This window comes from Brienomyrus brachyistius, unplaced genomic scaffold (assembly GCF_023856365.1).
Source record: "Brienomyrus brachyistius isolate T26 unplaced genomic scaffold, BBRACH_0.4 scaffold67, whole genome shotgun sequence".
In the NCBI taxonomy this organism is placed as follows: Eukaryota; Metazoa; Chordata; class Actinopteri; order Osteoglossiformes; family Mormyridae; genus Brienomyrus; species Brienomyrus brachyistius.
The window spans coordinates 1,320,742-1,334,776 of NW_026042342.1; the positions used below are offsets into that span (position 1 = coordinate 1,320,742).

The 14,035-nt window shown below is 47.7% G+C and overlaps 1 protein-coding gene across 4 annotated transcripts in view; it reads left to right on the plus strand.

The window, feature by feature from the left end:
- The window catches only part of LOC125725458 (ras and Rab interactor 2-like), a 34,638-nt gene extending 24,179 nt beyond the window's left edge, over positions 1-10,459 (plus strand). For all 4 annotated transcript variants that reach the window (XM_049002387.1, XM_049002388.1, XM_049002389.1 and 1 more), the window contains 5 exons: positions 448-1,650; positions 6,135-6,443; positions 6,606-6,737; positions 7,192-7,355; positions 7,946-10,459. In XM_049002387.1, the coding sequence (XP_048858344.1) occupies positions 448-1,650; positions 6,135-6,443; positions 6,606-6,737; positions 7,192-7,355; positions 7,946-8,269 (2,132 nt within the window). In that variant the 3' untranslated portion in view covers positions 8,270-10,459. The remainder of the gene's footprint in view (positions 1-447; positions 1,651-6,134; positions 6,444-6,605; positions 6,738-7,191; positions 7,356-7,945) is intronic.
- Positions 10,460-14,035: the final 3,576 nt, after the last annotated feature.

The following is a 14,035-nucleotide window of genomic DNA, read 5'->3' on the forward strand; positions in this document are numbered from 1 at the left end:
CGGGTAGCAGGAGGCGGGGCTTGGGTGAAACTGCAGAAAGTGGGTGGAGCTGCCTGTCTCCTCCCACATTTTACATGTGTGTGACTCACAGCCTGCCTATGGGCGTGTGTCTGCATTTGGGATTCAGACTCCAGTAATGCTGGACTGAGTTCCCTTCTTGTGTCTCTCCGTCCTGCTTGGATCTGCCTGCGATCGACAGAAACAGCTATTATACTTCTAGGGCCTGCAGATTTGCACCAGACACTCATCTGAGTAAGTTACTGTTATGCTCCTGCTTGTGTGGTTTATCTCTTTATGTTTTAAAATTTTAAACTTTCTCTTCTTCTTTTTCTTCCCTTCTTTTTCTCTCTGCCTTCTTTTTCACCTTCTCTCTCTCTCTCTCTCTCCCTCTCTCCTGTTTCTCTCTATCCCTCTTTCTCCCTCCCCCTCCCCTCTCTCTCATGACAGGATTCTGGGAGTCCTCACTGTGCCGCAGGAAGGATCCCTGCGTGTCACCTTCTCGCGGGTCACAGGTTAAACCCCCACAGCCGCCAGGGGACCCGGGGCCTCACCTGAGTCTGCGCACGAGGGCCCCGTCGCAGCTGGAGCGCGGACAGTCCAACGGGGCACTCTGCTTCATCAACCCACTCTTCCTGCAGGCGCACCGCCTCGAGGAAGCTGCACCTCCGGATCCCAAATCACTCCCCCGCGGGCCTGCCCTCCGTACACCCCCGCCACGGCCCCCGCCCCCACGCTCACTGCCCCGAAGGCCCGTGCCTCCGCCGCAGAAACAGAGGAGCATGCCGGAGACGGCGGGCTGGACGTGCCAGCAGCCACAGCCTCCACCGTCCGTGCGCCGGGGCCTCATGGGGGCCAAGCTCAGTGGCCTGACCTTCTCCACGCCCAAACGCAGCAGTGCCCCCATCCCCGTGCCCCCGCCCCGCCTTAAGAAGCAGTACAGCATGTCTGACGCCGACGGCCTGCGATGCCAGATCGCGCTGGATGAGCGCACCATCGAGAAGGCCCTGTGTCAGCGTCGCCCCCCCGCTCCGACTGCCGAGAGCCCTAGCCCCCCTGCTGTGCCCGGCGCACGTCCAGACGCCCGGCATCGCAGCAGGGGAGAGCCCGGCCAGCGGCTGAGTGACGTCAGCATCTCCACGTCCTCCTCCGATTCCCTGGAATACTCCCACAGCTACTCCCTGTCGGGGCCAAGCCCCCCCTCCGGCGACGGGCCAGCGGGCGACAGCAGCGAGGAGGAAGACGACGACATGGAGGAAGAGGAGGACTACGGCATGAGCGTGGAGAGCGACCAGGAGGTCAGCGTGCCGCTACCGTTCAAGTCCAAGAAGTTGCACGTGGGAGGCACCTTCGTGCTGCGACGGGCGCTGAAGGGCCGCCTGCGAAAGGTCAGTGGCGTATTCAACTCGTTCATGACGCCGGAGCGGCGGGCGGTGCGGCGCATCGCTGAGCTGGCCCGCGACAAGGGCGCCTACTTCGGCTGCCTGGTGCAGGACTATGTCAGCTTCCTGCAGGAGAATCGCGGTTGCCACACGTCGGGCCTTGACCTGCTGCAGACGCTGCGGCAGTTCATGACACAGATGAAGGCCTACCTGCGGCAGAGCTCTGAGCTGGACCCCCCCATCGAGTCGCTGATCCCTGAAGACCAGATCGGTAAGGGCAGGGGGTGAGGGCGTCCCTGTGTTACACCGTCCCTGAGGAATGGGTACGGGGGCGAGGTGGGTGTTGGCTTACGGGGCCCCGTGCCAATTTAGCGCGCCGGGCTAAGCAGCCTGCTCAGCTATGTCACCCGCCGCTTCGCTGGTCTTGCCGATTCAGCTGGCAGCAGCGATTTTAGCGGCTCTGCGATAGATCTGCTGAGGTTTTTGCAGGACCTTAGTGGGCTTTCTGTGCGCTAGGGGCATGTGTCTCCTTTCTGTGCCTGCTTTCGAAGGAGTCATCAGTTTCTTGCACAGGAATTTACGACTTTGGCACCGTACGCACTCGGGCGCCAGGCCTGCCTTGTGTCTGATTCCCTAGAAGTAGTTTACTTTAGAGGTCAAGTACCGAGACCACATGGCTACATGGAGTATAGCTCTCCGGAGTGGTTTCACTGTAACTGCATGGCGTTACTGTACTTAAGTTGCTTGGTTAAGCAGTAAACTTCTTAGCTAAATGGGTTATGAATGACTAACTATATGTGTTTGGTTACAGGCAGTAAAGTTGTGTGATGATTGACTGGGGGGCGCGTTATGTCATCCTGAGAGAGAGCAGTTGTTCTTAATGCACATTTCTCCCTGTGTGGGCAGAAACAGAGAAGCTCTATCAATGGGCCCCTTCTCTGCAAGACGCGAACAACTACACCAGTGTCACCGACGTTGCTGCCGATGCCTCCTAGTCTTCAGCCTTTCTTAGCAGGCCGTGTTGGGATCGCTCTAAGGAGCAGAGCATCACTTGGCTGCGGTGGCCGGGCGGATGGACGTCTGTGTCCGCGGTGGGGGGGGGGGGGGTCTGGCATGTTTATGCTGGCAAGGCAGGGTGTGTCGCTGGATGTCGGACCATCTTGACCCGTGGGAGAGATCGGGTGGGACGCCGCTCCCCTGACCACAGCTTGGGGCCTCGGGATGCGTTCGTCTTGACGCATTTTAGTGACGGTGTGGTCAAGGAAGCCACTTTCGCATCCTGTTTCTGCCCGAGAGATGCAGAAGTGGAATGGCCACAGGACCCAGGGTTCTGCATCACAGTGCATGGCCACGTCAGGGACTCCTGTTCCTGTTCTGTCCTCAAAGGCTTTGGAGAATCCTTAGTTGCTTCTGCCTGTCAATGGGGAGAGTGTTGTGTTTATGAGGGTCTAACAGAACGGTCCGACATAAACCCTGTTTATCAGGCCTCACTCAGGGTATAAACTGCGTGACTTTTACTGCCGCGCTCGAGACGGTTTGCAGTGCCGTTCTTTGGACCAGCGATCTTCCAGTTCAGTTTTTTTTTTTTAAACAGGAATTCACTTTATGCCACACAAACTAAAAACTCCTGGGTTTACCAGAGTACATTATACCCTTCGCCATCAATGAAAGAGGCTCGAAAAGTCAGAACCATGCAGCTGCATTATGTAAAGCCGTTCCAGCCCGTGAGAAACCGACCGGCGTCAACAGAGTGCCATCAGTGCACAGAGGCATGCTGGGTAAACGTGCTGAGAGGCCCACACAGGTCTTCAACACTACAGCACTGAATAGCTGTTTGTCTTTGTATAGTCGGACTGTTGCTTAACCAGCGATGTGTTTTGACTGCAGCAGAAGCCGTGAAAGCAGTTATCTGTCTGACTTGGACGTGTGTTATCGGGCCACACTGACAGCCTACCCAGGGTTCGTCCATCTTCCTGGCCTCTTACCAAAGTTGTGTGACTGCTTCTTTCCTATGAGATCATGCATATTTAAGAAGTAATGGCAGCGAATTTAAGCTGCGTTTGGTATGCTGGTTTTTTTCATTCTAGCCCTTTCTTGTCTGTTTCCAAGCTTGAGCCGAGAGAATTTATTTTCCAGGGTAGGATTGCAAAGCGGGATTTAGGGAAACATGTGGCTGGAGCCAGCAATGGTGCTCGCTAACTCTGCCGACTGCTAGCGTTTTTTTTCCCTCCAGCTGGGCATGGTTTCTGGAAAGACTTGTAGATTGTCCACAGCCTAATTGTCGGCGGATGTGAGGCAGGTGTTGGATGCCGACTGAGCTGGACTGCTTTAAGAAAGGTGAATTGAGTGTCGAAGTGTGCACGCCTAATGTGCGTGCGGGCGTGCGTGTGTGTGCACGCGTGTGCACGTGAGCAGTGTGGAAGTGTGACTGCTCTGACTAGGCGTCCGCTGCCGGGTGGTGTTAAGAAGGACTGCTGATGGCAGCAGAGGTGGCATGTGACTGGCTCACTCGAGATGGGGGGGGTGGGGGGAGACAGATCTCAGGTCTCAGATGGCAGAGAAGCTATAATTAAAGGCCGGAGTAAGTGCCAGATGGGGCCCCTACCAGTTGTGGGGCCACTTCTGTCCTGATGGCTCCATTCTGCAGGTTGAGGCGTCTTTGATAGGCAGATGTTAAAACTGATCCAGGTGCAGGTCGGCCTCGTCACGAGGTCAGACGCCTTCCTTGGTAATGGCTGTGATGAAGCTGGGCTGCTATTCCTCATTGTGGTTTCATTACAGCACATTCAGCTATTTAGAGCATGATTTAATAACGCATTTCTAACGGATCATGTACTGTGATGTATTACAGTGTAGGGAGACGTGGATGCAGAGGCTAAATGCATAATGCATACTGTGCAATGGTATCTGCAATGGTGTGTTTGTTTTGAGAGGTGCCCCCCCCCCACTATGCAGTGTCAGGGTCCTATCAAAGGGCTCCCACATCACTTAATAGGTCTTTGTGTTGTCTGTAGTCACCCAGTGTAGTCAAACCGAAAACACATTGTTTGAATGGAAAATGTTTAATCTGGCGACCAAAGTCTAACTGCAGGACTTGCACTGGTAGTGAAGGTCACTGCCAAGGCACTGCAACAGGGGTGCAGAGGCTGTGTGCCAGGTAATTAAAAGTTAGCGTTTACAGTTAACTCCGTTCGGTTTAACGTGGGTATTAATAATCGAAGTTAAAGTACTGAGACTATTGAAAGGTTTGAACTTACAAGATACCGAAACTTTTCACTGAGCTGCTGGGGATGTGAAAAGGGTTATTAATTAGTTACTCGCTGTCTGTACTGCAAGGTCGGACTCTTTGAGGGCCAAAGGGTTCATTCTGTTTTTTTTTTGTGCAAGTAGTGTGTGAAATCAGACTGACCTCATTAGTTATAATGAGCAACTGGCCGGGAACGACCAGTGCCTGCAGTGCACCAACACTGACACTTTAAAAATAAAATGAGGAAGTTCATCCTCCGCTTTCCGTAGGAATAAGTATCAGTGTTGCGTCAAAATAACTTCACATTTCCTGCCCATATGTTCTCTCCTTTTCATGACTGTCTCCTTAAACATTTCATACATATACAGCCGTGGAAAAAATTAAGAGACCACAGCACAATTTTTTGTGTCACTCATTCCTCAATTTATGGGTGTGTCTGTGAGTTATATATGTATGTTTTGCAAACTGCAGCCTGGTCCTTCCCTGCTTCTCATTAATGAAGGGCTTCTTCCTTCTTCCTTGCTTTATGGGACTTCAGTCCTGCTTCTGTGAGCCTGATACACACTGTCCTAGCAGTGCACTTAATGTTTCCCATTCCTTTAGAAGGTCACTTGATGTCATCTTCCGATTCATGAGAAACTGTCTGAAAAGTTAAGTCATCAGGCACTATAATGTTGCTTCCACCCTCTACCTGGCTGATTTCTGGTCATTCCCAGTGTTCTCTGCATCCCCTTATTCTTTTGTACTACTGTCTTAGACATTTTGAACCTAAAAGCAACCTGTTTCAGCGTAGCCTTCTGCCAGCAGAACCAGGATTAAATCAAGAGTTCAATTTAAAAAAAAATATATAGTCTCTTAATTTTTTCCATGACTGTATATATATATACAAACACATACAAACATATTAAGCAACAAAAAGGTTATAGCGTGTCATGTTTGATTTATTTTGCCTTATCTGACATCGTACGTCCTGCGATTGGATTATTGCGCATGCGTGCATGGTGACGACGATGCTGAAGCTAAGTATCGTGCAGCCCTAGTGGTAACTTAGCAACACTCAGCATGTGTGCAACTGCCCCCCCTCCGCCCAGGCATCACTGCAACATTTCACAGTTACATAAAGCCAGCACGGCGCCTGTCCCATCATGGCCTGATTAAGCCACAAGGTTTTTCATGTTGAGTAAAAGAGATTTTCATGCAGGATGTCGGATTAGACAGGGAGGCAGAGGTGTCTAATGCAGTAGGTCAGGTCTGGTGCCTGAAGATTAAGAAAACATAGAACTTCATTGATCTAGTGGGAGGACAAAGGATACCACAACTGAAAATGGATATGTAAAGGAAAATCAGTAATAAAATTAAATGTAAACATGATCAATTTAAATAGAAATAACAACATGATGTGAACAATGCAGCACTATGGTAAATACAGCGGGAAATGGCTGTTGTGCAGTAGCATATGTGCAGTCGTTGCCTGCTCACACTGCGGTTTTGCACGTTGCTCCCCACAGACCAGGTGCTGGAGAAGGCCATGCACAAGTGCGTGCTGAAGCCGCTGAAGGGTGTGGTGGAGACGGCCCTGATGGACTTCCAGGTGGCCAGCGGCGCCTGGCAGCAGCTGCGGGAGAACCTGGCGCTGGCCAAGGCCAAGCAGCCGCAGGAGCTGGGCGTGGACTGCACCTACCCCCCGGACCCGGTGGCCGTCGAGAAGATCCGCCACAAGTTCCACAACATGCGCAAGATGTACTCGCCTGAGAAGAAGGTGGCATTGCTGCTGCGAGTGTGCAAGCTCATCTACACCATCATGGAGGACAACTCAGGTGAGATGCCGGGGGGTGTAGATGGAAGATGCACACTTGTGGATAAATTCAGCAGCAGATTTATTATATGAGAGGTGTGTGTGTGTCTGTGAGGGATGGTGTGGTTGTGCGAGTGAAAGAGTAACGCAGCGGCCCTAATGCAGAGAGCCCCTCTCCTGACAGGGAGGAAGTTCGGTGCCGACGACTTCCTGCCCATGCTGACCTACGTCCTGGCCCAGTGCGACATGCCCCAGCTGGACCTGGAGATCCAGTACATGATGGAGCTGCTTGACCCATCCCTGTTGCACGGCGAAGGTGAGCATCTCGACCGTGCCCTCCCCCCCCCCCCCCCCAGTGGAGACCGGGGGTATCTGCATGCCGAATGAGGCTCTTATTTTCCGTTTTTACTGCTGAAACTCAGCAGTTTTACAAACTCCCACTTGGCAGCCATTTTATTCCAGGCCAGTACAGTTACATAAACATTCTGAGGAAATGTCCTGCAATTTCCATAGGAATGTTAGCATAGTTAACCGGAATACTATCAGAGGAGATTCCGTCCAGGAGGACCTGAGCATTCATTGTCCGAGCAGAATCGGGCTTCCTGCAGCTCATTGTGTCGTGCGGCTTCCTACAGGGAGGGGCTTTTCCTCTGAACTCTGCCTTGCCTTAAGTGCCCCCGGTGTAGCACATGGGAGCCGTAGAGTCCGTATTTCCACACGCGCACGCCCCCCGACCCCGCATCACCTCTCTGCTCTGCCCCCTGCATCAGGCGGCTACTACCTGACCAGCGCCTACGGAGCCATGTCCCTCATCAAGAACTTTCAGGAGGAACAAGCCGCCAGGGTGCTGAGCTCAGAGGCTCGCAGCACACTGCACCAGTGGCACCGCCGGCGCACTGCCCAGCGCACCGTGCCCTCGGTGGATGACTTCCAGGTACCGACTGCAACGCCCGGCTGTCCTAGGAAACTCAAGGCAGCGACCACTCTGATCTGCTCTATGATAATAATTACAGTTTAATATTTATACTTTCACCCAAAACGGCACAAACGGTGTAGTCCGTAAGTAGTGTCGGAGAAGATGCTCACAAAAGTGATCCAGTTCAGGTCCAGAAAGTACAAATCCAGACCAAGGTTTTGTTTCGACCAGCTAGTTGAGCTTAAAGTCACAGTCACAGAGTACGCAGTGCTGTCCATACTGCACCCCATCACAGTGGACTTCAACATGCTCAACATGACAATCAACATGCTCTGCAACCCACTTGAGGATGTATTTCGCTTGCTGCAAAGATTAAGGCTGACAGTCCACACTTTAAAAACAGGCTTTGAGTGTTTCATTCAAATCCATTGTAATGGGGTGCAGAACTAAAATAATAGACTGAGTCACCGGCCAGATACGTATGGAGCAGACTGCACATTTTCCCACACAATGGGTGTCTAGTTGGCTTGGTTCGGAATATCAATGATCTTCTCTCCCACAGCTTAATCAGGGCCCTCACCCCGCCTCCTTGTTGTGTGTTTGTGCAGAATTACCTTCGCGTGGCCCTGCAAGAGGCAGACAGTGGCTGCACGGCCAAGACCCTGCTGGTGCGCCCCTACTCTACCACCGAGGAGGTGTGTGTGCTGTGCTCCCAAAAGTTCAGCGTGCAGGACCCGGAGAGCTACGCCCTGTTCCTGCTCATCGGAGAGACCAGCCAGCAGTTGGCCGCAGACACCTACCCCCAGCGGATCAAGGCAGAGATCCACAGCCGGCCTCAGCCCCAGCCTTTCCACTTTGTGTACAGGAGGGTGCCTAACCTCAACTTGTGTGGACCCACCGACCAGCAGAACGGCAACTGTCTCTCAGATTAATCTCAGGGAGGCTGTTCCAGGTTCACATCACGCAGGACTCGAAATGTCTAACCCAAGCAGCTACTCGCTTTCTGTGACGGCGGAAGCCTTGCGTCTTGTCGGATGAAAGACAAAACGACTCCGACTCCCGAATTTCACATCAGAGTGACACATCTAGGGGCAGTATCTTATATTTCCTGTCCCCGGCATAGAGCTCTGAACTTTAAAAAGGCTGATATACAGGGGGCGCTGTAGCTCCCAGCCCATAACCTTCTCTTCACTCCATACATCTCCCTGACTTGTACGACTGCTCACATGATGACGCAGGAGCATCGAAGACGACGGATCTCTTTTTGTTCAGTTTCATCACAGTGACAGCTAAGACCGCGCTGGAGCCCAGGGTGTGCTGAAGTACTGTATCAGTACGGGCATCGTCCTGTGTGTGAGGATTCCTCTCTGACTGCTACACACCTCTCCTGCCCACAGATGCGTACTTATGCATTTACATATTAAATATGCGGTAAATATATTTTTATTTAGAAAAGAAGGTTTCCGATTTAATAGTTCTTCTTGTGCTGCAGTTGCTGGTAAACTGTGGTTTGTTGTTGGTATATGGTCTTTATTTTTTGGTAATTTTTATATTTTGACCACACTTTTTATAGATGTTTCATAAGACTCCTGGTGCCAGGCTGTTCTGATGGCTACCGGGAAGGCTCTTTATGTTTGACATGCCGGTGATCAGCACCACGAAAAGACGATTCGTTTTGTAATTCAGCATCTCGCTTCTCTTTATGAGATACAGATACATCCATCCACGCACCTTCTAACTTGGGACTGGGGTACACCATGGACAGGATGCCAGTCCAGCATACAGATACTGATGGATAAATAAGTAGCGAGTTAAAATGACTAAAGGAGCCATGGGATTGTTCAAGTCCTTGTCTTGGACTTAAGAAGTCAAATGATCGGTGAAGTCTGTGTTACGGATTATAAAAGGCTCACGGTTAGTCAAATTCATGTTATGATGTCGGTAAACTACTGACAGGTACCACATCTTTTCAGAACGTCCCCTGTTCCTGTGGGGACACAGTGTAGTCATGCCTGGTCTTAACAGAAGACTCATGCACCCTAAGTCATAGATATGTACGCCATGTATACAGTGCTGTACACACCAGAGTTTATTCAGCCTTAATTCTTAATGCCTTAATATCTTTATAAGTGATTATAATTGCAGTAGCTGTGAAATGATGGTTATTAGCGACATTGCTCAGTGCGTAGGTTCCTACTGGAAAGAACATGTCATACACAAATACGTTAGGCCATGTCCACGGGTAAAAATAATGTAGAGAGAGACTGGCCTCACCTGCAGTGGCCGTTGCCGAAGATGTGGCACTCGAAATGTGTTCCGTTTACCGGGGGATCTGAAAACAAGAGGACTGTGTTAAGTGCAAGTTGGAGAAGAGAAATGTGCAGGGCTTTGAGGGAGGAGATCGGGATAATTAATAATGCAAAACGTAGTGGATGCTTTTTATTGCTTTCAACCGCTTTTCTGGTTTTACACGTTTCGAGCCCGTTTGATGTCAGTGACCAGCGATATGGGGATGATTTTTGTTTAAAATCTGTCTGGAATTTAAATCTGATGTTGTACGGTATCCAAATCATATTGCTCTTGTAATGAACAAGACAGAAGACAACTTAAAAAAAGAACTTAAAGGCACTAATCTTCAGCAAAATCTGTAGCTGCACCAGGCAGATGGTGTAGTGATCATTTTGATTTTTTTGTTTTTTTTTTTTGCTTATAAGAATCCTGAGAAAAGTATCAGAGACCCAAAGGTTATAAATAAAGGTGAATGTTATGTGGAGCACAAACACAAAAGTTATGAAACACTAAACGTCTGGATTTGGTGTGACTATTAGGCGTGTGATCATCTTAAAGCATTATTTTAGATTCGTACTGTAACTGTCTTTTAAAAAATGATTAAAATATAGCTGGTAAATGTATTTATATATATCTATAGTCTGTGCTGGAATTTTCACAGATAACTTTGTAATTCGCCCTTTATAGTCCTCATTTACTTGTTTCGTTTTGTCTTCTGGAAATGACAAGACATGTAGAATAAGTATCCAGTCCCATGTCACCGGTACCTTGTGTGTAAACCTGTTTATACTATATTTTGCACACAATAAATTCTGGTGATTTGGTAGAATAAATTTTTGTATCTCTTATATTAAAGTTCATGCACACATGCATGCACACATGCATGCACACATACACACACTAATATATAATATATATATAAACACACTTATGAAACCAATACATTTGCAACATTTTTACAGAATTGAACAAGCCTCACAAGACTGTGAAGTCTTCTGAATGTTCAATATAATCGTACTTTAAATAAATCAAATTTTTCTTTTCAAATGAATATTTCTTTTTGTCTCTGGCAGCAGGACAGATCCTGTATCTGCAGACTTCCTGTGCAAATAAAGGAAGTATCTCCTTTTAGCATCCAGGCATCAGAAATGCATACAGGACATTTCATAATTTTGTTGTGTGTGTCTAGTTATTTAGTGCGTCTAACCTATTTACAGAAGGACAATTACGCCTTCTCAAAGTGGACTGCAGATTTGGATTGAAATGTATAGTATTTATTGAACTCATCAGCAGCCATCACACACTCACATGCTGGTTTACTGAGTGTAGGGTTGCCACTAACGATTATTTTTCAGTCGATTAATCTATTGACTATTTTACCGTTTCGTCGATTAATCTACACTATTAATTTTCTTCCTGAAAATAAAATTGACCATTTCATTTAAGTTAATTATGTTTTGACAACAACAAACTATGTCACTCCAGGGCTTTAGATAACAGGCACCGGTCTCTCCGCACTATATGTACCTTACATACACCCACGATTCCATAAGCAGGTTAGTAGTTGAGTAACAGTCTCTCCTGAACAGGACACAAAGCTGGAGGCGAAATACTTTGAGCTGTTATTGCATCAAAAGATGGCTCAACCAATTACTAATGTGCAGAGCTTAAATACTTATGTAAGCAGCATTCTGCAAGTCTGGATACTTTGTGAAGGGTTGAATATTTTTGCAAGCCACTTTATTTTACCTGGAAATGGTCTGCGATTAGTGCTTGACCTCGGCTGTACCTGTTGTGAGAGGCATTTCAGAACACTGTGCTCCAGTCTGCATGGGAGATGGTGCAGTAAAATGCATCTGTGCGTCTCTTCAGGAAGCCCCTTCCTTGAAAGTTCCACATCCGTGAAACTAAGAAAATTAAAAGCACCTCTATTCACAAGAGTTCCCTGCCTCCTCCCCCCCCCAAAAAAAAATAAAAATAAAAGCCTAGTCTTTGCTTGATGTACTCTTTTACACACTTTGATTAGGGAGCAAATCTTTATGGCACAACGCTCCATCGGCTCAAGAGATAGAGAAATTGCGGAGATGGAGGGTGGACGTTCTACATAAACTCATCTCTTTACATTTCCCAAGTCTCAGTTACTTCCTTCCTCACCAAAAGGACACTGAGACGCGTTTTGAAACATAGAATTAGGGCTGGGTGTGTAGCCTTCCGAGGTTATGAGACACAGAGGCCTCCACGTGCCATTACATGCTGTGTGGAAGGCACCCAGTGAACCAGTAGGTGTCTTTCTGCCTTCCCACTCCCACTTCTGAGTCAGCTCTCAGAACCCAAGTTTCTAATCGCCCTGACGAAAGGGGGACTTTTTTTTATATTAGAGTAAATAAAAATGACTAGCAGGTGACATTTAAAAGAAAAAAAAGGATAAAAACCAAGAAAGGGATTTATTTTCATGAGGAGCACATGTGTAGTTCTCATACTTTCCTGTGTTAGTAGAGGTGGTCGGGTAACACGACAATCAGAATTAGAATCGTTTTAATTAGCCAAGTATGCTGCCATACAAGGAATTTGCCTTTTACAAGACATTACAAAAAAGGACATTATAAAGAACATTAAACGTTTATCAAAGGCATATACAGAAAAGTAAAACACTAGCTTAGTTTTTGGGTAGTAGAATAATTATGTTACAATTAATCATAATAATAGTGATGACGATAATGATATAATTAGATATGTAATTATATATGTACATATGTACATTCATATATATGTATTATGACGGATACATTACGTATTATTCATTTCCTCCATTACACAAACCCTGCAGTTTGGTACGCAAATTATTTTGCCTAAGGCATATTTGGGCTTTGCATGCCCCACAATGGCTGGTAATTTGTGACATTCACTGACTCCATCACTAGGTGGAGACTCAGTGACCTTTGCCCTTCCTATGTCATCTTACCACTCCGGTTTACATCACCCTGTTTTTCATTCTTTTAAATCCGACAAGGCAGCGCCACTCTGAAGCACATTCATTTTTCAAGGTGGTGCACCTAAGCCTGCCAATCTGAAGATCCATTTTTATTCCTGGATCACGGATGAGATGTATCAGGCTAAAGAGATACGACTACGCTTAATCAGTATGGTTAATATGAGAAAGGTGATATGGGGGGCGGCATGGTGGTGCAGTTGTTAGCACTGTTGCCTCACACCTCTGGGACCCGGGTTCGAGTCTCCGCCTGGGTCACATGTGTGTGGAGTTTGCATGTTCTCCTCATGTCGTCGTGGGGTTTCCTCCTTGTACTCTGGTCTCCCCCCACAGTCCAAAAACATGCTGAGGCTAATTGGAGTTGCTAAATTGCCCGTAGGTGTGCGTGTGAGAGTGAATGGTGTGTGAGTGTGCCCTGCGATGGGCTGGCCCCCCATCCTGGGTTGTTCCCTGCCTCGTGCCCATTGCTTCTGGGATAGGCTCCGGACCCCCCGCGACCCAGTAAGATAAGCAGTCTGGAAAATGGATGGATGGATGGAAGATGATATGGACGTAATGATTTTTGTTCTTGCAATGTGTTTTGTAGAACATTTGGCGCAGCTGTTCAAAAACATGCAACCCTGTAAACACGTTGTGGTGGATCACCATCTAGTGGCGGAATTGCGTTTGACCGCTTCAATGTTTAAATGGCAGTGTATTGAAAATATTGTAGCGCTGGCGAGACGGCAGAGCCCAGTGAATGCGCTGAGCATACTTGGTATATTGTAAATAACCCAGGTGTGTTATTCTAAACACTTGTGTTTCCTTTTGTCGCGTGTCTTTGCCCGTGTTATTTGTAAATTCCGTCCGATCCTCGCGTGTCATTAACCGATGTGTAAATGACTCACCGTGTGTGTCCGAGCTCCCCGTACTTTGTGTGTTGTTTGATGTTTGTAGGATGTATGTGGTAGTCGTTTTAAAGGATTACGGAAAGGGCGTTGTCTTTTTTGCATTGAGAAATGTCTGTTTTTAACGGCTGCTGTCAGGCTTCGGTCTGGCGGACATGGCAATGTTGTGTTTGGTTAGCGTGTTTTTTTCTTAACCAGTTCAGGTGTTGCAACCTTGCAATACTTTTATTTGATCCATCTATTTAATAAACAAATAGAGCTTTGCTACAAGAATGAAAAAGCTGGAACTTTTTTGCGAGCTCCATTTGAATATATTTATCTCCTGAACAAAAATCGGCACAGGTGAACTGCACCAGCATTTTAAGCTAACATGTTTAGATATACAACTTAACTTTCCACTAGAGAAACCAGATCTTTTGTCCCCAAGGTCCCAACAGTATTGTGCCCAACATTTTATATATTGAGCACTACGTGTTCTGTTTTCAAAGTATTTAAATAATCTATATAAATATTAGATCACTTTAAATTGCGTG